The 27,191-nt window shown below is 42.2% G+C and overlaps 1 protein-coding gene across 1 annotated transcript in view; it reads right to left on the minus strand.

Moving 5' to 3' along the window:
* The window catches only part of GC (GC vitamin D binding protein), a 43,952-nt gene extending 19,133 nt beyond the window's left edge, over positions 1 to 24,819 (minus strand). Inside the window, exons 1-5 of the mRNA XM_054030904.1 lie at positions 24,676 to 24,819; positions 10,786 to 10,855; positions 9,810 to 9,942; positions 5,026 to 5,237; positions 2,430 to 2,562 (exon numbers count right to left, since the gene is read on the minus strand). Coding sequence (XP_053886879.1) covers positions 2,430 to 2,562; positions 5,026 to 5,237; positions 9,810 to 9,942; positions 10,786 to 10,855; positions 24,676 to 24,736 — 609 coding nt within the window. The 5' untranslated portion in view covers positions 24,737 to 24,819. The remainder of the gene's footprint in view (positions 1 to 2,429; positions 2,563 to 5,025; positions 5,238 to 9,809; positions 9,943 to 10,785; positions 10,856 to 24,675) is intronic.
* Positions 24,820 to 27,191: the final 2,372 nt, after the last annotated feature.

Raw genomic sequence — 27,191 nt, forward strand, 5'->3', positions numbered from 1 at the left:
AAGTGATCCATTCCCTGTCACTCATTCCCAGCTTCTGGCAAACAGGCTAGGGACACCATTCCTGCCCATCCTGGCTAATAGACTGATCCTCCATGAATTTATCTAGGTCTTTTTTGAACCCTATTATGGTCTTGGCCTTCACAACATCCTCCGGCAAGGAGTTCCACAGCTTGACTGTGCATTGTGTGAAGAAATACTTCCTTTTATTTGTTTTAAAGCTGCTGCCTATTAATTTCATTTGGTGACTCCTACCTCTTGTGTTATGAGAAGTAGTAAACAACACTTCCTTATCTACTGTCTCTACACCAGTCATGATTTTATAGACCTTAATCATATCTCCCCTTAGCCATCTCTTTTCCAAGCTGAAAAGTCCCAGTCTTATTAGCAGGGCCGGCTCCAGGGTTTTGGCCGCCCCAAACAGCCAAAAAAAAAAAAAAAAAAGCCGCGATCGTGATCTGCGGCGGCAATTCGGCGGAAGGTCCTTCGCTCCGAGCCGGAGCGAGGGATCGTCCACCAAATTGCCGCCGAATAGCTGGACGTGCCACCCCTCTCTGGAGTGGCTGCCCCAAGCACCTGCTTGACAAGCTGGTGCCTGGAGCCAGCCCTGCTTATTAGTCTCTCCTCATACGGAAGTCATTCCATATCCCTAATAATTTTTGTTGCCCTTTTCTGAACCTTTTCCAATTCCAATATATCTTTTTTGAGATGGGGCAACGACATCTGCACACAGTATTCAAGATGTGGGCATACCATGGATTTATATAGAGGCAACATGATATTTTCTGTCCTATTATCTATCCCTTTCTTAATTATTCCCAGCATTCTGTTCATTTTTTTGACTGCCACTGCACATTGAGTGGTTGTTTTCAGAGAACTATCCACAATGACTCCAAGATCTCTTTCTTGAGTGGTAACAGCTAATTTAGACCCCATCATTTTATATGTATAGTTGGGATTATGCTTTCCAATGTGAATTTCTTTGCATTTATCAACATGAAATTTCATCTGCCATTTTGTAGCCCAGTCACCCAGTTTTGAGAGATCCTTTTGTAGCCCTTCACAGTCTGACTGGGTCTCAACTATCTTTAGTAATTTTGTATCATATGCAAATTTTGCCACCTCATTGTTTACCCCTTTTTCCAGATCATTTATGAATATGTTGAATTGGACTGTTCCCAGAACACACCTCTGGGGGACACCACTATTTACCTCTCTCCATTCTGAAAACTGACTATTTATACCAACCTTTTGTTTCCTATCTTTTAACCAGTTACCAATCCATGAGAGCACCTTCCCTCTTATCCCATGGCACCCTACTTTGCGTAAGTGCCTTTGGTGAGGATCTTGTCAAAGGCTTTCTGAAAATCTACTGTATCCACTGGATCCCCTTGATCCACATGCTTGTTGACCCCCTCAAAGAATTCTAGTAGATTGGTGAGGCATGATTTCCCTTTACTAAAACCATGTTGACTCTTCCTCAACAAATTATGTTAATCTATATGTCTGACAATATTGTTCTTTACTATAGTTTCAACCAGTTTGCCTGGTACTGAAGTCAGGCTTACAGGCCTGTAATTGCCGGGATCACCTCTGGAGCCCTTTTTAAAAATTGGCGTCACATTAGCTATCCTCCAGTCATCTGGTACAGAAGCTGATTAAATGATAGGTTACTGACGACAGTTAGTAGTTCTGCAATTTCACATTTGAGTTCCTTCAAAGACAACTCTGAGTGTGACAAGATTGAGGTTTACATAAGAGGGATATTTTTTGATTATGTTGCAATCAAACCCCTTACTGAGCTTGTTTTCATCATGTGTGGCAGCATCTTATAGACAGTTGGTAAGATGACGAGAGTGGTGTGAAATATTCACAGTGAAACATATGGAGTGGACTTTGGACAAATTTAGATTTTCTATCAAAATTCATGATTTAGCAAGGTCCTGGTGTGGAACTTAATGGTTTTAGCTGAGTTTCATTTGGAGTGTTGGGGTTTGATTTCAACAAGTACATATTAAAGGAGTGCAAACCCCAGGGGATCAAATGCAGAGCAAATGTTCCCTTGCTTCCTCATGGAGCAAAACTGGTGAGAGCCACACAGCTTAATCATGATTAAACGTCAGTGGATGCCAGGACTGAATCGCTACATCCTTTGGTAGCCTTCCAAATGGCACCCTGAATGTTCTAAGGTAACACTCCATCACCGTTTTATACAGTACATATAACTTATGATGCATGGTGCTGCATTTTGCACACACACACACACACACACACACACACACACACACACACACACACACACTCATGCCACTGGGATAGGGACTGTATCAAGATTAAAGACCCAATAGAAGAGACAATTTAAAAAAAAAAAGTTTTAGATTTGTTCTGCTGTAGAAGTTGGCAGGAAGCAAGTGAAGGTGGGACACACTTACCTCTTTCAAGAAGCACACAGTAGGGCGTGGTGAAATGCAGCAAGTTCCAACCATGGACAAGTAACTCTTTATAGAACCCACTAATACTGGCAGTGGGGCTTGTCCATAGTTAATGGAATACTCATACGTAAACCTAGAAAAGAGACAGTGCTTGGCTGAAGGATTTGTTAACTCAGAGGGATTTTCAAAGACATCTAAAGGAATCTGGCACCTAATTCCTGAAGAAAGTCAATAACTTTCAAAGAGTTGGGCACCTGACTCCCTTCTGGGCTTCTGAAAATCCCACCCCAGTGTTTTTGCAAAATGTAACATATGCTATTTTCCATTTTTTTTAAATGGTGGTAGCCATGAACATATAGCAGTCTGCCCACACAAACCAGTTCACAAAAATGGGCTTAAACCCCTGTGAATGAGTCGCTGCTCCACTAACTGAGATCAGAACAGAAATACTCCAGCGAGTTTGTTTATTCGTATGGATTTTTTGATGATCATTACAGTTTGTAAGGTCAGCCTGACCTTACGGAGTCTTCATAACTGCCATGGTGTAAGAACTATTATGTTGGCTGGTTTAGTAGCATCCTGATTAGTTTCAGATAAATTAATACATGGTTTAATAAATTGCATTTTTGTCATGACTGGCATCTGCCAAGCCTGATGAGCGAATTAGGTGGGCTAGCAATAAAAGATAAATATGTAGAGCTAGGTTATGGCCCTGTGCATCAATGGAGTGCAGAGTGTGAGGAAAGAGGAGAGACTCTGTAGTGCCTAAGTCATATGGAGGGAGACATTATGATTGTATAAAGCATAATGCCAACAGGGGAGCTATGGTCATGTCCCTTCCTATCCACTGTAGGCCTGTGAGTGCGGGCAGTAGTTCTGACTGCCTCTCCCACACAACTTACTGCCATATTGTTGCTGTTTTCTGTGTCTTACAGGGATGCATCCTCTCCCCAGCCTAGCTGTGCACCCACACAGAGGTGGCCCTAAATATAGTACATGAGCTCCAAATTCTCCCTGGTTTTGCTTGGGTGAAATGTCAGAGTTAATGGATCTCTCTTTTATCCCTGGAGCATGAGACAGTTGCTTCCTTGACAGGCAATCACATTGGACACTTTATCTTGTAGTTTGGTTACATTTTCTTAGATTATTAAACAGCAAGCGCCAGGAGAAGGAAAGAAATCATAAAAGTAAATGTATTCATAAATCGAACAACAAACAGCAGGATAAGTCCAAAGTTGGCAAACTTGGGTACTTAACATCAGACAACTCATTCGCACATTGATGTGTCTAGGGAGAGATTTGCAGAGAGATTTGCAAAGACAATCAAATACTTTTGATAGTCTGTGGGAGTTGTGGGATTAAATCACTGTTGTACCTTTGAAAATCTCTCTCTAAAGCATCTAAAAAGAAATGTTACTATCAATCTCTACAGAGAGATTCAGGGCCAGATTTTAGGGGTTAGAGATGCAGATAGGTGTCTAGCAGAATTTATAAAACTGTCTACCTGGTTTAGGGGCCTATCTCCCATTCATTTCAATGGGAGATAGATACCGGACTCAGCTAGGCATTGCAATTCATTTGTATTAGGTGCCTATCTGCAGGTTTAAGTACCTAAATGCCTTTGAAAATCTGACCCTGAGTCCCCATGTTAGTCCCTCAGGAGAACCCAGGAATGCAACAATAAGTCAGAGATTCAGGATCTACAAAGGGCTCTCTGCTTCCCCCCCCCCCGTTACTTTTCCCACCATCTCTCTACCACATGAGTCAGAACAAACAATACAGATGCTCCCCGAGTTATGTAAACCCAACGTACCCAAATCCAAGCTTACGGAAAAAGTTCCGTAAGCTAGAAATAGGAGGGTATTTTGTGTGTGTGTAATGGTTGGAGATACGTTTCCGACTTATGCAAAATTCGAGTTACGCAAGGCGTTCCGCAACCGAACGCTTGCGTAAGTCAGGGAGTGTCTGTAGTCCTAACTTCTTGAACCAAGAGACACGCAGCCTTTCATGGTGCCTTCTGACCCCCAACTACTACAATCCAAGCAGAAGATACTCTTAAAAACTGCATTGCTGAGAGGCACCACAGAGACCCTTCTTCAGATCGCACAGCACCCAGGAGGACACTCCGACCCCATTGTCTTTAAGAATGTTATTGCTACACCATGTAATATTTTATTCAGCTAAGCCATGGTCCTTTCTGCCCCATGATGAGTGGAGCACATCCCCAGGGTGCTTGGCACACATAGTGGGTAGGGGAGAAAGGTTCTTTGTACCCTTGCAGCCTTGTGCATCCAGGCAGGAGCCAGAGACAATAAAGCACACAAAATAAACTTCTATCCAGTGCTTAACGCCCATTTAATAGCACTTCCACTTGTCTGCATCCCAACCATTCGTCAGAGAGAAAAAAACAGAATCTCATGGAGACAATCTGTTGACTTGGGGCCTCTGGAGTTTAAAACATGAGCCTCGACTGCATGAGCTACAAGCCAACTGGCTGTTAAGGCACTAGAGTAAACTCATCTATCTCTCCCTCTCTCCTCAGTGCCACTAGATGGGACAGAACACCTCACCCAGCAGGTGTGTGGGTTACACTTACCTATCTGCAAAATCCTGGGGGTCCTTCTTGAAGGCCTCACAGAGTTCTTCATTTGATGGCTCCACGTATGTAGGGAACTCTTTGGGCGGTTGGTGCAGGGCGGCCAGACAGAGCTTTCGCTCTAACCCTTGGTGGGTACAGCAAGCCACAATCCCTGGGTGATCAGGATAAGGAGAGTTTTCATCACAGGACTTGGCAGACAGAGCTGAAGACTGGGGTAAGGTGGAATGGAAGGAACAGAAATGAGAGAACGTTAATGTCCAAGTTCTCAGTCTAGCAGTAATTACAGTTTTCACATTCTTTAAGTAAAACATCACCTCCTTCTATAGGTGAAATCCACTTCTGCACACAGCTCAAAGAAGCGGGCTCTGTGGTGGTTGGGCTGGGGATACCTCATCTTGGGGACATAAGCACTGGTATGTTGTACAGAACCACAGTGTCATTACCTTATTCCTCTGGGCTGGCTGCAACCCTTCCCAGTCACTTATGGAGTTTATTGGTGCCACATTATTTAGTAATTCATTGCATACCCATGAATGTAGCACAGTATACTTTGTCAGTGTAATACAGTCTTAGTAACATGAGATTTCCCCTTCTGCTATTCGTTCTCTGGTGAGAAGTGGGATAAGATAACTTTCAGGGGTGGTGGTGGGGGAAGGAGATGAATGGGTTGTGTGAGAATTTTGTTAACCACCTTGCTTAATCACTTGTTAAGCACTGTAGCTCCAGCCAAATTCTGACTTTTGTAAAGCCAGCTTATGTCCAAGGTGCTTCTAAGAAGGAGATAACACAAAACATGCATTGAAAGGTATCTGACCCAAACGTCTTACATTATCAGCAGTAAAAACCCCAATTGCTTAATGCATAAAGCAAGCCCCCAAAATAGTGGGGGCTCCAATGCAAAGCAAGAAAAGAGGAGAAGGAGAACTACAGTGGTTGCGTTACGGAGTCAGTGTTTACCTTCTCTGACCACACTGCTATCTTAGAAGATACCTGCAGCATTTCAGACACCAAGGTGTGGTAACTGTGGGAAAACATTCCATTTTTAATGGTAATCACTGTAGAAAGGGGTGGATTCTGGAGCCCTAATGAAGGCAAAACTCCCTTTGACTTGTTTTAAGTGAGAAGACTGCAGGCTGTAGCTCAAAGTGGATGTGGTTGTGTTGCTTAGTGTCAAAATTCTGCCTCTATGGTTGCACAGGGTCTTCCGGCAGTGGATCTGACGCATTTCTGCTGTAGAAGGGAAAGGTAGGATTTGGGGGGCTGTAGTGCATGGAGCCAAGGAGGCTGCAGGGCACATACAGGTGAGAGCAGGCCTGTTGGGGAGGTGGAAGCAGATGATCTGCCATTCATGGTCCTCCAATTCTCTGTCCCATGTTAGGAGCATGTAACTGTCATTGAGAGCTACTTAGCCACATAGCGGAAGTAGCCTCCACATAGTGGGTCTGCAGCTCTTCTGTGCCTGGGGTGAGAGTATGAAGATTCCTCACCCACATCTGTGCACATGTCCATGCCCAGTCCAGACACTCAAGCTTGGCGCTGGCATGATGGAGTTGCTCTAAAGAGGAAAGAGGCAGGTGTGACTCCAAACATGGGTATTTAAATTGGCAGAAGTGGGCCACCCTGTTTCCATGAGGAGTTGGTCTGTTAGATATCAGTCATACCAACATTTTTAGTTCTCCAGACGCGATTAAAACAGAACAGCGATCTGTGCTCAGGAAATGTGGCCCAGTCCTTTTTGGGGCTCCTCATCCATACTCTGAATACGATTTGTAAAACCGCTTAGCCATTGGCACTATATAACAACATTTAGTTCTTATATAGGTTTCAGAGTAGCAGCCGTGTTAGTCTGTATCTGCAAAAAGAACAGGAGTACTTGTGGCACCTTAGAGACTAACAAATTTATTAGAGCATAAGCTTTCGTGGGCTACTGCCCACTTCTTCGGATGCATATAGAGTGGAACATATATTGAGGATATATATATACACACACATACAGAGAGCATAAACAGGTGGGAGTTATCTTACCAACTCTGAGAGGCCAATTAAGTAAGAGAAATTTTTTTTTGAAGTGATAATCAAGCTAGCCCAGTACAGACAGTTTGATAAGAAGTGTGAGAATACTTACAAGGGGAGATAGATTCAATGTTTGTAATGGCTCAGCCATTCCCAGTCCTTATTCAATCCTGAGTTGATTGTATCTAGTTTGCATATCAATTCCAGCTCAGCAGTCTCTCATTGGAGTCTGTTTTTGAAGTTTTTCTGTTGTAAGATAGCCACCCGCAGGTCTGTCATTGAATGGACAGATAGGTTAAAGTGTTCTCCCACTGGTTTTTGAGTATTATGATTCCTGATGTCAGATTTGTGTCCATTAATTCTTTTGCGTAGAGACTGTCCGGTTTGGCCAATGTACATGGCAGAGGGGCATTGCTGGCACATGATGGCATATATCACATTGGTAGATGTGCAGGTGAACGAGCCCATGATGGTATGACTGATGTGATTAGGTCCTATGATGATGTCACTTGAATAAATATGTGGACAGAGTTGGCATCGGGCTTTGTTACAAGGATAGGTTCCTGGGTCAGTGGTTTTGTTCAGTGATGTGTGGTTGCTGGTGAGTATTTGCTTTAGGTTGGGGGGTTGTCTGTAAGCGAGGACACGTCTGTCTCCCAAAATCTGTGAGAGTAAAGGATCATCTTTCAGGATAGGTTGTAGATCTCTGATGATGCGCTGGAGAGGTTTTAGCTGGGGGCTGAAGGTGACAGCTAGTGGTGTTCTGTTATTTTCTTTGTTGGGCCTGTCTTGTAGGAGGTGACTTCTGGATACTCGTCTGGCTCTGTCAATCTGTTTTTTCACTTCATCAGGTGGGTATTGTAGTTTTAAGAATGCTTGATAGAGATCTTGTAGGTGCTTGTCTCTATCTGAGGGATTGGAGCAAATGCGGTTATATCTTAGAGCTTGGCTGTAGACAATGGATCGTGTGGTGTGTCCTGGATGGAAGCTGGAGGCATGTAGGTAAGTGTAGCGGTCAGTAGGTTTCCGTTATAGGGTGGTATTTATGTGACCATCGCTTATTAGCACAGTAGTGTCCAGGAAATGGACGCTTGTGTGGATTGATCTAGGCTGAGGTTGATATATATATCACTTATATATAGAAGTTTTTATATAGCACTTCTCATTTTTAGGTCTCAAAGCACTTTACAGAGGAGGTCACAATGATTATCCTCATAGTACCGATGGGGAAACTGAGGCACAAGGTGGGACAGTGACTTGCCAAAAATAAAAAATAGAGATGGTCCCAACCCAAAAGCTTGGATCAGGATACCTCAATCTTTTAGCAACATGAGGTTATGTGTATTGTTCCTTTAAATATGTAGGTGCCAGCGGCAGGTTCTAGGCAGAAGCTCTGAAGTGAAGCATAGAGTTGAAGGAAAGAAGGGTCACAGTAACTTTAGGGATAATACCATTTCCCTTATTCCAGGAAAATGTAACCCTTTCTGTGACTCTTAACCACCATCACATGACAAGCTGCTTGAAATCTGGATCCAGACCTGATTTTTGCAGCTGGATCCCAGCTCTATTAAATTCCATTAATATTAATGAGAGTTACATGTACGCACCGAACAGACAATAAACCCCACCACCTTTCAGCCATAGTCCACGTTACCTTTTAAATTAATTTCAAGATGTTTCCATACGTATTCACCTCCCCTCAGACTTCTCCACCATTTTCTCCTGAAACTTTCATTGGAATGTAAATAACATTGCACATACATAACTGTACATAAATTGGAATCATCACATTGTTTCTCTCTGGTAAGAATGTAATGATATGGTTATGTGCAATATATTATTCAGCCAGTAGATGCCTCTCTATGCCATTCAGAATTCCAGATAGTGCTCTTGGGAAACTGCATAATAAATTGTGTCAAATATATATATATATATATATATACACATACTAAATAATGTTAGAGACATGAATATTAGGTGTAGTACTATAAGACAATAGAAAGGAATTTGTGTGCGTCTCTGATGATGCAGCATTCCTGAATGTAGCTGGAAAAACTTCAGAGTTTTTACAACCCTGAAACCTGGTTTGTGTGTCTTGCTTTGTAAAACCGTGGTCTGTGTAAACAGCAAAGTGAAACAGAGCGTCATGAGGGAATTGCTAAGTTTAAGGTGCTCCCAAGACAAGCAAAAACCCAAGGCCACAAAAACAGACCAGTAAGATTAAACAACTGGAACAAGCCAGTGGGATTAACAGCAGAGAGACAAGTAAAAATAAGTTTTAGCAAGGTAAGCAAAAATGTATTTGTTTGGGTTAATTATTGTGATTTGTGCATAAAAATGTTTAGTCAGGGGTTTAGAATGGATAAGTTCACAGATGAGGTAACTTGGTAACTGAGTCTGCACAAAGCTATGGAATAGGGTATAAAAGATATTGACTGACAACAAGAGAGTGGAGAAAAAAAAAAGGGGGAAGAACATAGCAGAGACCAGAGACTTGGAAAAAATCTCCCCCTCCCCAGAAGAGGTCATTTATAGCTGGTAATAGCATGGTCTTAAAATGTACAAAATAAATGCTACAAGAAACTATTTAAGCCTAAATTGGAATGGATCTCCTTTGTCATCATACAGGATGGGGCCTGGTAGACAAGGGAGAAAAAGCTGAGAACAAAGCTGTATGGAAGCCGGTTTCTTTGTCTATCGTTAGAAGCTGTTTTCTTTAATAAATGCATCGTGTTTAAGATACTATGATTCTATAGAGCATGACTTACCCCAGTTTCATAGCAGATGGGGTCAGCCCCTTTGACACAACACGTTTCTGCCAGGGAGACCACGTCTTTCACAACGTGACTGATCTGTTCAAAGGTGGCATTGGAGAATTTCTTGCTGTTCATGATGATTGCTCTGAGAGCAAAAAGAAGGCAAAGATCTCAGGGCAAGTTTGGGGAAGTGTTTATTTTTCACTGAAACCCTGTTGACATAAATCTGTCCGATTGCAGTTACAAGTTTTACATGAAGAATAGCAGCTCTGGGTCTGAAATAAGAATAAGGGTTTTCTTTTAAAGCAACATTTTTTCTTTAAAATGTCATCGGAATCTGTGCTATAGCCGTAGAGTCTTATTTTCAGCATGCCTGTATCCAGGCTTCCAGTTTGCTCCACAGCTTTGCAGCCAGAAGTAATTGTGGACACAGATTTCCTTCTATAATTCTCTATGGATACATCTGATGTCACATACGTGCCTAAGTACTGATAGTCGCTGCAGATCAGGCAGTTAAATGTCTAAGGGTACATCTCAACTGCAGCTGGGAGCGTTTCCCAGCTCAGATAGTCACATGCTAGTTTTGCGCCACCTAGCTTGCTAAAAATAGCAGTGTAGCTGGGGTCAGAGAGACAGATGCTGCCACTGAAGTAGAAGACTGGGATTTTCAAATCCTAAGGGTGCCAGGCACCCACATTCCATTAAAATGAGATAGGATTCAGGTAATTCACTTCTTTTGAAAATTCAAGGCAGACAAACAACTGACAGTCTAAGGCCCTGATCCTGCAAATATGCAGGTGTTTAACTTTGTTCGTGTGAGTGGTCCCACTGAAATCAATAGGACTCCCCCTTTAGAAAGTTTAATTATAGTTAAACCGTCTAACATTATTTTTTCTTTTTATAATCATTTTCTTTAACTTGGTTTGTGTTTTGTGTGTTAGCAGGCTGGATTCAAAGTCAATGCTTCAGTGTTCTGGGGGGTACATACAGAGATCGGAAGTTGTCTTTTCCCAGGCTGTTGAATTCTTGACAGACTTTGTCCCGTACGTAGTCTCGACCTGCAAAATCAGTCACAGGAGGATTTATGATCAATTACTTGTTTTGATAAAACAAACACACAAGAAAACAAAGCATATCTCACTCTGTCCTCTTGAAGACAAAGATGGGCTTGAGTGAGACCAAAACAAAAAACACACCAGAAAAACCCTACCCAAACAACATATTCTACTGCACACATCTCTCCTTTTGGGAAAGGACGAGAGAACAAACAACATAACCAAATGTTAGTCACGTTCCTTACTGAGGTTCTGGAAGGTGCTCAGATCCATGGTGATGAGCATAGTGTAAAAACCTATTATAATAGAATCTGTATGTTCTTGAGGGTCTGGTCCAAAGGCCACTGAAGTCCATAGGAGTCTTTGTTACTTCAGGTTAGTCTGTATCCGCAAAAAGAACAGGAATACTTGTACCACCTTAGACTAAATTTGTTAGTCTCTAAGGTGCCATAAGTACTCCTGTTCTTTTTGTTACTTCAATGGGCTTTAGATCAGGCCCTTCTTTCCAAAATGAGAAGATATGAGAGAGAGAGAATGAATTAATGTTGGTTTATTTTTTAAATGGAAAGGGGATGACATGTCTATTCCCATATTCCAGCCATCTCGTCTGGAAAAAGAAAAAACACATTTTCCCACTATTATAATTAGAAAATAACTGTCTAGGTGCATGTGTTGTTAGGGTATCTTTGTAGAAAAGCAGTGGGGTGAAATTCATCCCTGTGCCAAGGGCCAGCATCAATTTCTAAGTATCAATGAGTTCTCTCTTAAGCCCTCAAAATAGGATTCTAGTGGCACAGAAAGCTTGTGCAGGCCTGCTGCATGGGGATGAGTTTCATCCCAATAGCATTTAATACAAAATAACATATGATGGTTCAAAACAGCCTGTAGAGTTCAATACAGAATTATATCCCTGCTGCAGATTTCCACAGAATGGTGTAAAACAAACCAACTCCTCAAACCACCTCCTGAAAAGCCCCACAACTCTACAAAGAGCATATTTCTCTGTTAAATTTGACACTGTAGGCTCAGAGTAATTTTCACAGAATTCCAATTAATTGTCATGAAACCCTATTGGTTCCACCCCTAGTTAATTCAGTGCATGGTTCTAGAAAGTGTATTTGTCCATACAAAAAAGGTACACACTGAACTTTGAAAATCAGGATAATTTGGACAGCCCCATAATAGCTCAGGTACAAATAATATACAATTATAAAGTACTACTCAGAAGGTGGTTTCCATCTCCAGCAAGCATCTGACTTCCTGCTATTTCTTACAAACTATAGTTTTGTTGCCAGTTTCAAATGAGCTTTTGAATCGTCTTCTGCTTAACACAGAAATCAGGTGGCATCACTACCATCTGCCTGCCCTAAACACAATAGCAATGGATCCTGTAAAATTGTCTTCCCGGTATGCTGGCCGACGCCCTTTTTAATAAGCAGATTTTCCCATATGAATGTTTGTAATGGAAAAGCAGGCCCATTTGAACAGCAGTAATGGGTTCTGTGACCATACTGTACTTCCCCAGGAAGAGAAAGGCAGACAAAAAAAAAAAATGTATGAAAAGCAGGACCTGCTGCCTCAGAGAGCAGGAGCCCTGAGAAGTGACACAAGCAAACTTAGAAAAGTCGGCTCTACTGCACAAAAGCGTGAAGATGAAGGCGAGGTGACCCAGTGTAGAACTGCACTAAAACAAAAGAACATGGATTATGAACCCCTGCAAATGCTTTTTTGTAGAGCTCCTGGGTTAGGAATAGGATTGCTGCTGCTTTTTATTCTGCAGTAGCTGCCATAGCAAATCAGTATTGCTTTCTTCCTGGCTCTCACTTACACAATGTCTCCCCATTGATTGAGGTGGGGGGGGGGAAGTGTGTGGCTTAGACTCCCTTGTTGTTCCTGGGCACTAGATATGACAGTGTAAAGATGTGGAGAATTCCTTCCCTGCCCCCATAGGTAGGAGACATGAACCATAATGAGCTCTATTAATGGATAGAGCTCCATTAAGGACTGTCTGGAGGTTCCCATAAGACTGCACAACTGAGAAAAGCTTACCTAATGCATCATTGATGTACTGGGACACACTCTTAGTAAACAAAAACAACGGAGGAGTCCTTGTGGCACCTTAGAGACTAACAAATTTATTTGGGCATAAGCTTTCATGGGCTAAAACCCACTTCATCAGATTCATGGAGTGGAAAATACAGGGGCAGGTATAAATACACAGCACATGAAAAGATGGGAGTTGCCTTACCAAGTGCGGGGTCGGTGCTAACGAGCCAAATCAATTAAGGTGGAAGTGGGCTATTCTCAACAGTTGACAAGAAGGGGGGAATATCCAGGGAAGAAAAATCACTTTTGTAGCGCTAATGAGGCCAATGTAATCAAGATGGCTCATTTCAAACAGTTGACAATAAGGGTGTGAGTATCAGCAGGGGGAAATTAGTTTTTGTAGTGAGCCATCCACTCCCAGTCTTTATTCAGGCCTAATTTGATGGTGTCCAGTTTGCAAATTAATTCCAGTTCTGCAGTTTCTCATTGGAGTCTGTTTTTGAAGTTTTTTGTTGTTGAAGAATTGCCACTTTTAAGTTTGTCATTAAGTGTCCAGGGAGATTGAAGTGTTGTCCTACTGGTTTTTGAATGTTATAATTCTTGATGTCAGATTTGTGTCCATTTATTCTTTTGCATAGAGACTGTCCGGTTTGGCCAATGTACATGGAAATAAGTGGGTTTTAGCCCAAGAAAGCTTATGCCCAAATACAGTTGTTAGTCTCTAAGGTGCCACAAGGACTCCTCGTTGTTTTTGCTGATACAGACTAACACGGCTACCACTCTGAAACCTGTCTCTCTTAGTAAACACTTCACCTCAGGCTGAATGCACATGGAATGACTAAATTCTTCTCTGTAAGGCACTTAACAGGTACTACAGGGCATTTTCAGAATTTAAATGATGCTTGAAAAAAATCAGAGGGAAAATGACAGCATTTTTAAATATAGAACCTCATCTTATTGGTCTGATGAAATTCCAGTTTGCTCAGTGCCTGATCTGTCTTCATTTAAATAATTCAAGCTACTAGCAGGGCTGGAATGATCCAGTCACCTCATCTGCCTCTTTGCTGCGTTACACTCACATTTATCTGCTTTAGACAGCAGCGGAGAAGGATGCCTGAAGCTCTTCATGCTAGAGGCCATTCTTCATGCACAGATGTCATGAGGCAATTCTCTGCTTAGGGAACATTTTGTTAAAAAAATAAAAAAGCAGGCAGACAGAAATGGCCAATTTCCAGCTAAGGTAAATATAGAATAAGGGCATCTTTGTCATGAAAAGCCGTGCTTACTTGTGGCAAACACAAAGTTTGTCTTTGTGAGTGTTTGTGAAAATTTTAACTTGGCCACAAAATGAAAAGTGGGGAGCTTAGCATAATGCTAATTGGAGCCTGTTTTACTGAGAGCTAAATTTTTGGCTTTGCCACAAGCCTGAGGGATGGGGTGTAAAAGCAGCCCAGGGAAGAAAGAAAGGCACAGTTCCTTTCCACCTTCCCCACTTACTTCTGGCAGAGACTCATTTGTTGCTGGCATACATCAGTAGCAAATTATAACCTCCCCTGCACCGATCCAACAGTGCTGGCTTATGCAATGGCTCCGCCCATTTCCCTCCCATCCCCACCTACCCGCTTGGTGTTTCCCATGGGGCTACTCATGGAGTTATGTACTACCCAATGCAAGTAATGGTGGCAGAGTTGGGCCCTTGGCGTCCTAGGGAAGGGCAAGGATCCTAGTGTGGGTGGGGAAACCATTCTGGAAATGAATGTATTGTCATTTTGGAGAAAGACTTCTTTTAAAATCAGTGGGAGACCCACTCAGGAGTATAATTTAGACCTCAGTTTCCAATATGATAGATTTAATTTTTTTTTAAAATAAACTTTTCTTCATCTCTGGCTGAATTTTAAAACACATGCTCAAAATTTCCTATAAATAAATGATTTCCCCCCTCTCTTTCTTTTCATTTAGCCATCAATATACAATTCCCAGTGCAGGACACAGGTTATTAGCAATCTGAGTGAGGGACAGTCCCATTAACCTGACCACCACACAAAAAGGCTTTGTCAGCGTGAGGTTAAAACTGTAGGCACCCTATCAGTGATCTGAGTGTATAGAACGTTCCATGAATATTAGCGTCAGAAAACCATTTCAAGGTATGGTGAGTCACCAAGTGACCAAATCACTGAGCCCCAAGGCTTATAGGAGTGGGGGAAAGGAAAAGAGGATCACATGTCCTCTGTGTGGGCCCAGGGAGGAGGATGGAATGGGAGAGAGGGGAGAGGTCAAGAGCTCAGGGATTCTTCACTACAAGGGAATCCCTGTTCTCTTTGGAGCCGGGGAAGTAGTAGGACGTGGCCAGACTGAGAAAGGTGGAAGGTGTTTTTCTTTTTTTTGACCATTACAAATAAAAACAGAACATATATTAGAGCGTTAGAATATTTCTTTAGGGAAGGAGAGCAAAAGGGAATAGAGAAGACAGCACTGCTGCATTTTCAGTTTGTTACAGAACTCACTGGCTATATTTGATCAGGTTTCTGGAAGACCCATTCATGTTTTTCCATATGGTATGCAGTTGTAACTCTGAAGTCTGTGTTTACACTTCTAAATAAAATTATAGCCCTAGTTTCAAAGAGCTGAGAACCAGCAGCTCCCATTCACCCCTAGAGAAAATTGCATACAAAATGTGTGCACATTACAATTTAATGGGTGACATTCTTTTATCCTAGTCCGGCTAATCCTGAAAAATATGGGGTCATGTCTGATAATTACTAACAGATACGTTCTTTTATCACAAAAACCTTATAAAACTTGCTTTACAACTTAGTCAGAGAGAAATTAGTATATATTGGAGACTCCCACTGTAGTCAATGTACAAGAGACAGTTTTTTTCAGTGTGTCTTTCAGTGCAAATATAAGTCAATGAAGGATCTGCAGATGTATCTGCACATCAGGCAGACATGCTCACTTGTTTTTGCCACAGCCTGCTTTCTTGGCTCGCACTTTTCTTTGGCTTTTTCTGTTCTGCTGTTCTCAATGGCTTTAACTGCAGACCAGTAGGTCTGCCACCATCTTGGTCTATCAGCAGCAGCTTTCCATGTGCTGGGGTCAACTTGGCCAGCTTTTAAATGAGCTTTGAGAGTGTCCTTATATCATTTTCATTGGCCTTCCAGCATACATGCTCCCATTTTCAATTGTCCATAAAATATGACTTTGGGAGGCATGTATTACCCATATGTACAAGCCCAGTAAAATTGCACCTATATAATTAGGGATTCAATGCTAGTCCTACAGCTCTTGTCCAGGACTTTGATGTTTGGTACCCTGTCTAATCACTTGATGTTACAGAGGAGATGTAGCCAGCACATGTGAAAACACAAAATATATATACACAAAAAACACAATTATAAATTGCCCTATGGACGTGCCTAAAACTGTATCAATGAGACCTGCTACCAGTCAGTTTCTGCAGCTTTATGGTATTAATCACATATTGCGGTTGATGCTTTTCTACTCTTAGTCTTCCTCTTCTATCCTGTCATTTGATAGTGTCAATTAAAGTCTTTCATTGTTTCACATTTAGGTCCAAACTTCTGTTTTTCTTACATTAAGGTAGGTAATCTGTTTATTGGTGGTCCTATCAAAACTCTGTGATATTAAGCTCTTCTCCTTTTCCCTCTTCTCTATTTTTATTTTGAGTTTAATAGTGACTATTGTTGAAGGGGGTTCTCCTTTCATTAGTACTAAAAAAGTTCTTAAATTATCAGGTTGGGTGATAGGTGATGACCGTTTTCTTTCTGGCTTTTATAAGAAACAGGGTTTTCAGGACAATCTAATAAAAATAGTAAAGGGTTATCTGAGAGAAAAGGTGGGCAAGCTAATATTTTTTATTGGACTAACTTCTGGTGGTGAGAGAGACAAGCTTTTGAGCTCCACAGAGCTCTTCTTCAGGGGTTCTCTGACAGCTGACACCCCATTCGTAGTTTTGTTGAAATCAATGATGTTACACCAGTGTAAAGCCAGTGTGAAAGAAGAAGCAGGCCCAATTAGAGTTTTAGTTAAAGAAATTAGGTAGACATTCTCTCTTACTTCATCAACTCTATCTATCCATCTGTCTTCGTGTTTTGTTTAGTGGCCATCACTGAAGACTAGGATTTTCAAAAGGAATTAGGGCTCCAGCTCCCATTGAAAAAAGAAAATTAAAAGGTGCTTCTGAATATCTCCCTCTAATTGTCTAGAAACACAATTGTCAAAAGTGCCTAACTAACTTACAGCCTAGGTCACATTGTCTTTTAATGAGACTGAGGTTGCTAAGTTCCTAAGTCACCTCTGAAAATAGGACTCCGTCTTCTAAGTCATTTAGGCACTTTTAGAAGAAATTTACCCTTGTTTTATTGATGTTAGTCTTTTTCTGTATTGGCTTCTTTCGTTTTTTCAGCTGTAACATTGGCTGCACAAAGTTGTAGATTGCTCCGGATACATGGAAATCAATTGCTGTTGTAATAAGAACCAATAGAGGGTGCTATGAACCATATATGTTTGAAAGGAAGCTCTCGATTTTAGTTCAATCTGGAAAACGCACAGGATTGAATGGATTTATCAAAAGACATATCAAGCATCAGGACAGACAGAATGAAAAGGAATTGCCATAAGTCTTTGCAATAAGTGAACGTTAATGCTAAATTGCAATGGAATTGCTATAAAATGATGTAGTGTGCCCATATTACCAAACCTAAGCAGAGAGCACTATGATTCATGTAATTACAGCAAGTGCCAAAGGAATGATTAATAAGCCACTAATCCCTGTAAAGTGCTACTGATTTTGCTACAAACTGTCTGGGGTGGGATTTGGTACCAGCAGGTTAAATATCAGTATAATTTTAGAAACTCTGCTGTAACATTTACATTGTTTTCACAGTGACTTTCACACCCGGAAAGGTGTTTGTAGTGAAGACAGGATGAATCCAGTTACTGCAAAAAGCTGAAAGGATAAAATTTTCAAAAGCACTAAAGTGACTTAGGAGCCCAAGTTCTATTTTCAAAAGTCACTTAGGTAGTTAGGGCCAGATATGCAAAGTTTTTTAGGTACCTACAGATGTGAATAGGTGCCTAGTAGGATTTCAAAAGCACCTAGGGCATAGGCGCCGAGTCCATGGCTGCTTTGGGGCTGGAGAACCCACGGGAAAAAAAAATAGTGGGTGCTCAGCACCCACCGGCAGCCCCATTGATCAGCTTCTCCTCCTTCCCCGCAGCCCTCCCGCCTGCTGCAGATCAGCTGTTTAGCAGCATTCAGGAGGGAGAGGAGCGAGGGTGGGGCATGCTCGGGGGAAGGGGCGGAATGGGGGCTGGAAGAGGTGGGGTGAGGAGTGGAGGAACCTTGGGGGAGGGGGTGGAGTGGGGCAGGGCCTGGGGCGGAGCAAGGGTCAAGCACACCTGGGGAAAGTGGAATGTCAGTGCATATGCCTAAGGCCCAGGTAGAGGCCTAAATATCTTTGACTAACTCCCTTTGAATTTAATTAGGCACCTAAATACCTTTGAGGTTCTGGGTCCAACCTAGTCACTTTAGAAAACCCCACTAGGCCTCTATTTGCATCTCTAGGAACCAGAATATCTTTAATGTCTGGCCCTACATCCCATTTTTTAAAAATGACTTGGGCATTTAGGAGCCTAAGTCTGATTGACTTTCAATGAGACTTGGACTTTTAAGTCACTTTTGAAAATAGGATTTAGGCACTTTTGAAAAAAATTCCCATGTTCTCTTTTACCCTTAAGCTGCCATTTCTGGAAATACATGCTCCAGGAGATTCTTTAGAAAATCTGAATCACACAAGAATACGGGCACCAGTGGGCAGTGAAAAGTGTACAGCCCAGATCACCACCTGGTGGAAATCACCACAGTTCCATTGGAACTTCAATGGAACTAATCTGATTTACACTATCTGGGGACCTGGCCCACCAAATCTAGAAACCAGCTAGTCCTATGGAAGTCAGGGTCTGGCTGAAGATATAAAAGTCCAAGATCTACAGAGACCCCAAATGGAAACACACTAAAATTAGTAATGCTGGACATTTACCATGTTGTAAGAACCATTCATGGAGTGAAATTAATGCTCTCTCAAACCTCCCTGTCATGATTCTTTATTTCTGATGCAAACAGTTTCAACAATAAAAATTAGGATACCAAATGTGCATAGCGTGCAAGGATCTCTGGGATTAAAATGAGTGATATCCCTTTAAATGAAGTAGTTGAGTGGTAGGCTAAAATTCATACATTTGAAGGCCAGAAGGGAACATTAGCACGATCAAGTCTCTGCTAACCCACTGTCGTCAAATGATGCCCTCAGTTGCACAGATGTAACTGATTTAGAACTTAAACAATTCTGATGGTGATGACTAGAATTTAGCTCACTCTCAACTGTGTTGACTTTGCAGAACAAAGCACCAGAATAAAAAGCAGCGAAAGCTTATTTTCATCATTAATATGATCAGATTCTGAATGCACATAAGTAGCATAGCTGCTTAGTAAGAAGGTGGCATTTTTAGAGCAAAAGTGCATTTTAATGCATCAGCTGCATAGACTTTGCAGGACACAAATTAAATAGATGGATGGGGAAACCCCCAGGTTTCCTGAAATGCTTCAAAGTGCTATCGTTTGCTTTGTGTTCGACATTTTTGATTGTATTAAAGTCTGATGCTATCTGATTATGCTCGTGTGTCCCCAACAGACAAGTGATGATTCTGCTGATGTGGCGAGGTGTCAAGCTATAAGATATTAATCAGTCTGTATCCTGTTAATCTATTCGAGTCAAAGAAGTTTGACCCCTCTCCCCTGTTGGAACAAGTAGCCTCTGAGGGTGACAGCTCTTTGTTAGAACACTTTCCCCTCACAACGAGGGTGACCATATGTCCTGTTTCGGCTGGGACAGTCCCTTCTTTAAGCCCTGTCCTGACTTTTTCCCCAAAAGGAGGCATTTGTCCCATTTTCTGACTTGATCAGTTGCAGGACAAATGCCCACTCTTGTCAAAAAATTGTGGTGCAGTGTGGAGGGGGTGAGCAGAGATGCCAGACCCCCACAGCGGGGAGCCAGGGCTGTGGGGGCAGCGGTGTTCCAGCATGCATAGGGGACCCTGCATTGCGCAGCGGAGCAAACTGGTTCCAGCAACTGGGCAACAGCCTGGCGCGCGGCAGGTGGCGGCAGGATTACAGCGACAGGCAACAGCATGGAGGTGCCCTCGGGCAAGCAGCTGGTGGTGTCCCATTTTCTCTTTGGGAAATATGGTCACCCTACTCACAACCAAAGTAAACAAAATACATTTTTTGGACCTGGAATAGCTGCTCACTGATACACTTCGATATTGTCGCTTAAATCAGCTAAACAGAGACAAAATAAATACGGGATTCAGCTGCTCAGTGTTTATAAAATAATCTGGTATGTGCTTATAAATAAGGTGTTAATGATAGTCCACCGGCTGTGAAAAGGACACAGACAATTATATTACAAGTGGAGGCTTGGACTCAAACAAAACATACAGCCATGTTAGGTTATTTCGATTTATAAAATGGCTGCTCAGCTCAATCAAATAATCCCGGCTCACTAAGAACCTCATCCAAAGCCCATTGAAATCAGGGGAAAATCTTTTTATTGACTTGCGATCAGGTCTTTAGATTAGACATCTTCATAGTCTTCCAGGGCCAACACCACAGCCTCTTCTCCTGCCCTCAAAATTCAGCTCCATACAGCTCCTTCTTGCAGATAGAGAGCTACCTCTGAGCACCACACTGGGCCTTCTCCTCTCTTCTGTGACATACTGGAAGGGAAATGAGCACGTTTACCTGCCAAATGTGGTTGGGAAGCATGGGTGGAAGAGACTGGCAACTAGATGACTTCCTCCAGCCCTGAGCCAGTGCCAGCCTCTTGGAAGGAGATATGCTTGTCTGGGGGTATGCATGATTTCAGGGGTATGGCCAACTGGTTAGGGCAGAGCAGGGGAGCAGCTCCTATAGGCAGCATGATCTCCTCAGAAATCCATATAGTTGCTGGCAGAAAACACTATGGAAATTAATGCTTCCCAGAGCAGCATTGATGGTACGTACTCCATTCAGGGATGGTCCGCAATTTAGACTCTCCCCTAGAGCTCACCTTGACTAGCTAACATGTCCACACTATAACTTGTCCGGTCTACACTAGGGTTTTTAAACGTGTTAGCGGTCACATGTTAGCTATCATGTTTTAAATACACACCTTTTTGCTAGTGTAGATGGTGCTTTGAGTGGCATGATGCCAGTGATCAGGGTTCAATTGTAGTAGGACTACAGAGCAGACTGTGTTTTAGGGAGAAATAGTCTTCATCCCATAGGATCTCAGAGTGTGTTACTTATTTAAACAGACATGCTAACATATCACTTCAGCTCTCATTGAAAGGTAGCTGGCTCCCTTCAACCTGAAACACATCAGCTGTTTGAGAGGGCACAGAAACACCACCAAGAAGATGATGAGGACAGAAGTGACAAATCTCTTTTCCAGCTTAACGGCTGTGAGGACCTCCAGATAGTGGAATGGGAATGATCTGACACCAGGACACATAGTTATAGCCTTAGTTCTTGTGAAAAATGCCATAGTCTCTTTAATGCCCAAAAGGGGTGAAGCGCTCAGCTTCATTTATGGCTTCTTTTTGGCAATTTAAAAAATCGGAATGGGTTAATAAGGGTATGATACTGATGTGGGAAAAAGCGTTTATGTACAGGAGAACTGCCTGCTATTAATACTGCCTTCCAACTCTTGCATTACTGAGACAGCATGGAACACCCTTCCTTCAAACCCCATTATTGCTGCTTGGATTACCTGGAGGGATCACCGTAGAGCATTGTATGGCATTTGCTCAACAGGGACTAGGCCCTACTTTCACCACCATCCTCCCCAACCACGGGAATTGGGCTCAAGTTTCTTATGGCATGAGAGGGCACAAGTCACAGGGTGGGCCTGGAGATGACTTTTTTGTTTCTTTGTCAATAAGATGTGAAATGCTTTCAAGTGAATGCGTTGGTTGTGAGCCTGGTATCTTACGTGGCTGATGCAAGCTGTCTAACTGTGGCTGTTTGAAAGAGGGAGATATGGAAAAATGGAGAGTGAGATAGTTGAGTCTTTTTGGTCCGTTCAGATCTTGGATTTTCTGTTGGGACTGCCACTCAAAGCTGCAATTAATGCTAGTGGTAGTGGTAATTTTGTCATACAGGCACTTGTCCACTGTGACTGGGCTGAGACCAACAACTCATTTTATGCAGGTCCCCAAACAAGGATGGGACAATAACTTTTAGTCAGATGCTCAACTTCAGTGAAGTGATGTTGATGTACACTAGCTGAAGATCTGACTAAGAGTTCATAGCTTCTGAAAATTTGCTCATTTTAACTTACTGAGGTATTTTCCCTTCCCATCCTTTTCCTTCTCCCCTGGACCCAATCTGTGATCCTATGCTCCTCTCTCCACCTTTCACAGAACTATAAACTCTCTGGACAATTCCTGTTTTCCCTTTTCACTCCTTCTCTGGTGTTTCTTTCTTCAAGCCTCTTATGTAGCATGCTGGTACTTTAAAATCTTGGAGGCTCTTGATATTTCCAGGGTCAGATTATCCTCAGAATTTATTGCATCCAGCTTTGTTATTTTGCACATCAAGAATCCAATGAGTGCCTTAGAAGAGAGAATATTTCCTTTGCTATTTCCCAATTAACCAAAGTAATTACAATATTAATTGCTGGGTAATCTGCAGCATTCAGATCTCATGATAAAACTTTAGATTTTTGAAAGGGAAAAAAATCCATCATGGACCAGAACCTCAGATAATGTAAGTCAATTGCAGTTCTATTTAAATCAGTAGAGTTACACCAATTTACAATCCGCTGAGGATCAGGCCTCATGGGATTACAACGGCCAAGGCTGTACAAAGTTGTAATTATAGGATTGATTGTCCTGTCAAAGAGAGGGAAAAAAAATCTCTAGTTTCCTGCATTTTTCATTCCAATAGAGGTTTTGTAACACTTCAGATTCTGGGGCATTGTTTAATTAAATCAGCCCTCAAGTTGTATATTGGCATCAAAGGCAAGGTTTTCAATCATAGAAGCAAAACAACTCTGGTTCAGCAATGTGAAATAACCATATATTCCTTTTTAAACTTGCAGTGTTAAAAATTTAAGCAAGAAGTCTCTGTGAATCAATACAAGCAAATGGCAGTAAGTAGAATCTATTAATGTCCAGTTTTCTTTTGTTGTTTTGTACGGAGACTAACCCCGGGGAGATATTCCTAACATGATCAAGTATTAGTTTTAATATCACCACTTGGCAGCTTTCAAGGGCAAGGTTACTGGAATTCATTTTCACTTTCGTAAACTGGTGTGCAATAATGATAAAATACATAAATATATGTTTATTTATTTATAATTTATATTCTTTTTGGCAGAGCTTCATTTGTGAGTCTGAAACTACAGACCAAGTAACCAAAGTGAGAATTTGTGGTTTTGCCCTGCTCTTTCTACTCAAAGTCTTTCATTTTGTAAAGCAAATAAAAGTGTTTGCAAAAGGTATCAGACTGAAAGCCCTAGAGAGAGTCGTGTTCTCCACATGAATCCTGGCAGAGTCAAAGCCTTGAACTAAAGTTCTTTTTCTCCCCTAGCCTGGCCAACAAAAGCCACGCAATCAATCTCTCCCTTCACATTGTTGAGTAATGTGCCCCACTTCTGACAAAGATGATACATCAATCTTCGTGCCCAATCAGGACTTTGCTTCCCAGTTTGAGACTCCCTGCAAAGGTGGCAATTGTGATATGTCATTTTGATGGCACTCTGAAGCCCACTCCCCCCAACCCCAGTCTTCAAACCCCAAGCTCCAGCCCAAGCCACAACATCAAAACACTGTTTACAAAGCTGTTTTGAGAGTGCTAGTGCAAGCCCTGCAACCCCGAGTTGGTTGACCCGGGTTGGGAGGCTCACTGCCGTGGGCTGTGCAGACAAACCCTAAGGAGCAACAATTCCTTTTGGACAGGCTGCAGAACAGCTATCAGGTCATAAAGAGCCAGATCCTCAACTGGTGTAATTGTTGTAGTTTACAACTGACACCAGTGAGGAGCTGGCCCAGTAAGTTTAGTTCACTACCCACCTTGGCCACAGATGCAAAAAGGTGCAAAGTTCCATTGCCTATGCAGAGCCATACCAAGACGTTTTCTATTTCATGCGTTCTGAGTTTGTGTTGCAGTGAGAAACTCTTGTCATATTGAGAGTGCAATTAAAAATCCAGTTCATTGACACTTTTTAAATAAGTGATTATGATTCTATTAGTTATGCCAATCAATTGTGCGACTGCACTAATCACTACAGTATGTGAAGAGGTTCCTGTTAGTGCCTTTGAAAAATCAAACACCTTAACAGCAGGGGCATCATTTGCTACAGGGTAAAAGGGGCAGTTGCCCCCCCCAAACTTGGTTTGCCCCCTGCTTCAAAGTCTATAAAAGACATAATGGAGCATACTTTTGCCTCCCACCCAGTCTTTGCAAGATATCATATAATAAGCACCCCGTGTTCCATATGCTAAAACAACTTTGCCACCCCTAGAACTTTTCTGAAATGGCTCCCATGCTGAACGATACCATTGTCTTTATCTAAACAGTTCTTCTGCTTGAGGACTTGATCCAGCTTCCATTGAAACTGACAGAAATCTTTCCTTTGATTTCAATGGAAGTTGGATGGAGCCTTTCAAATGGAAAGTTTCACAGAAGAAATGCAGAGTGGAAGCCATCTTACCTCTATGTTCAGCATGACTCAGCGATACCGCAGCAAGCAGCAAGACTATTACTACCTTCATTTTGTAATTACACTGGGTTTAAAGGGATGGTTTAATCACTTTGTCTTCTGCAGATTGTTTCCCCAAAGGTAGCACTCTAGCGGTCGTTCTGCCATTTATATCAATTACATGACTGCAAATTACCCAATAAATGATTAATCTAGGTCGAGGAGCAGAGGGCATGCATCCTTGGTCTAGTGGAGATAAAATGGAATGACTAGTAAAGACAAATAGACATTTACCCATGCCACTGTATCCAAAAATCACTGTGGTTTTATTATTAACTCTGCAAAACTGGGATTCTAGCTATACAATTCCAATCAAACTTTATCCTACCAATGTTTTAATGCAAAAACAATGTAATAGGAATGCCCTCCTACATTCTATGTGTCATCTTATTGCACAGCAGTTTTAATCTTCAAAGTGCTTTATGGACATTAACCGATTCTGACAGCACCTTGTGAGGAAGAAAATAAGATAGTTGCCCATTGCCCTCGAAACTGAGATTTGGTCAGCACTTCCTGATATCTAACAGTCCTGCGCAGACCATTACACAACAATGTCTTTATTCACCATTTTTATCAGCTGGAGAATTAAAGGTGACTTGCAAATACAGTAAATAAGGAATAATACATCAATTTTACCAAAATAGCAAGCAATGGGTGTCAAACTAAGTGGTTTTGCCAAATTCCCTGAAGATCAGCAATATTTGGGTTTACATGCACATCCTGGCTAGTGCTGTGATAACTGGAGTATTTTTGGAGTGTGCTACAAGAATCAGAGCCCCTGTTGAGGTTGCTGATTTGTGCTCAGCTAATGGAGAACTAGGGATGTGTTCGTCGGTACATTCCTCAATCTGCCCATGAAAACCCAACAGTGTTCAACCTGTTGAGCTGGGGATCCTAGTCACCATCTCTTTCAAGAAGAGAAGAAAGAATGCCAGGAGGGCTGGCTCTCTCTCTGGTCTCTGTGGGGAGGAGAGTAAAAGAACATGGCTGCTGTCATTTCCATGGCCTATGGGATAGGGAAGGGGAAAGATACAAGGCTGCTCCCTTGGCCTCCAGGATGGGGAAAATGAAAGTGCCCCTCCTTCTCAATGTTGTTCATGGGGAAAGGCGGCAGACTTCTGTAGGCTCCTCCTCTCACCCCTGGGGAGTAGTGAGAGAGAAGTGAAGGGGGACGGGGAGGTTCAATGGCATCCAACGCTGGATAGCAGCTGCTGCAGGAAACAGAAGTATGGCTGCCCAATGCCCAAGGTTGCATTCATCCCTCCTGTAACCCCATTCGTCCCTACAGTAACCCCATTCCAACTGAATTGCTCCCAGGATAAGTTAGGTCCCCACTGTGGTTGTGTCTCATATGTCGAATATGGCTAAATGCCAAACCTTGAGCCCCCTGGCACATTCCTAATAAGAGGTGCACATTTAGCATTTACTTTTCTTAACATTTGTTCTTTAAGGGCCTTCCAGGCTATGGGTCACTGGCTCCTTCTTGATGCCTCACCCAGGGCTTGAACTGAATTAAAAAAGCCTATATTTTTTTCCTCAGCCTTTCCCTGTTCATATAATCCCCCCTCCCCTCAATAAAAACCACAAGACTAACTGCTTAAATTACTAGTGACTGTTTCAGATGTGGTGGCCTTCACCACATAAATGGGAAGCAACAGAGACAATGCCACCCATACCACATAGCTACCGAGATTTTATTAAACTAGCCCTGCCACAGGAGATTTTAAAATCGCTCCTCATGTTAGTTTCAATTTCTCGAACAGAAGTTTATTTTGCAGGATTAGCAGGTACAAAACCATGACAATCAATGACACTTGCATAATGCCTTTCACTCACGTGCTTTACAAAGCCATTTAAGCGCACAAAGCAACAATACAAACAGCTTAGGACTGGACATCAGGAGTGTATTCAGTTTAAGTTATAGGAGGAATTTAAGCCCTCAACCAAAACTCTTCAGAGTCTATGGAACAACTTCCATCCATCTGTACATGTCTGGTATTTATATGGTCCTCCTTAACATAGCATCTCATAATCTTCAGCATATTGATCCCCATGAGGTAGGAGAGTCCTATTATCCCTATGCAGCACTGTGGCACAGAGAAATTAACTGATTTGCCCAAAATCAGACAAGGAAGGAACTGAACTCAGGTTTCACAAGTCCTAGGCCAGCACCCTAACCATACATTTCTTCCCCTAAATCATCTGGGATTTGAACCTGACACTTCTTAGTCTACAAGAGCAGCCACCTTTCCACTAGACCATCACAAATGGGTTCAGAGTGGGCCTTTAAACTATACGTTTTTCAAGAGTCAGATTGTACCTGGCGCTGGTGCATATGGATGGCACAAAGGCCTAGATTCTTAAAGGTATTTAGGCACCTAGCTCCCATTGATTTAATGGAAGACAGGGGCCTCAATACCTTTGAGGATCTGAGCCAAAAATCCCTTTTCCTTCTTGTCTCTAATGCA

This window comes from Malaclemys terrapin, chromosome 5, assembly GCF_027887155.1.
Source record: "Malaclemys terrapin pileata isolate rMalTer1 chromosome 5, rMalTer1.hap1, whole genome shotgun sequence".
NCBI classification, from domain to species: domain Eukaryota; kingdom Metazoa; phylum Chordata; order Testudines; family Emydidae; genus Malaclemys; species Malaclemys terrapin.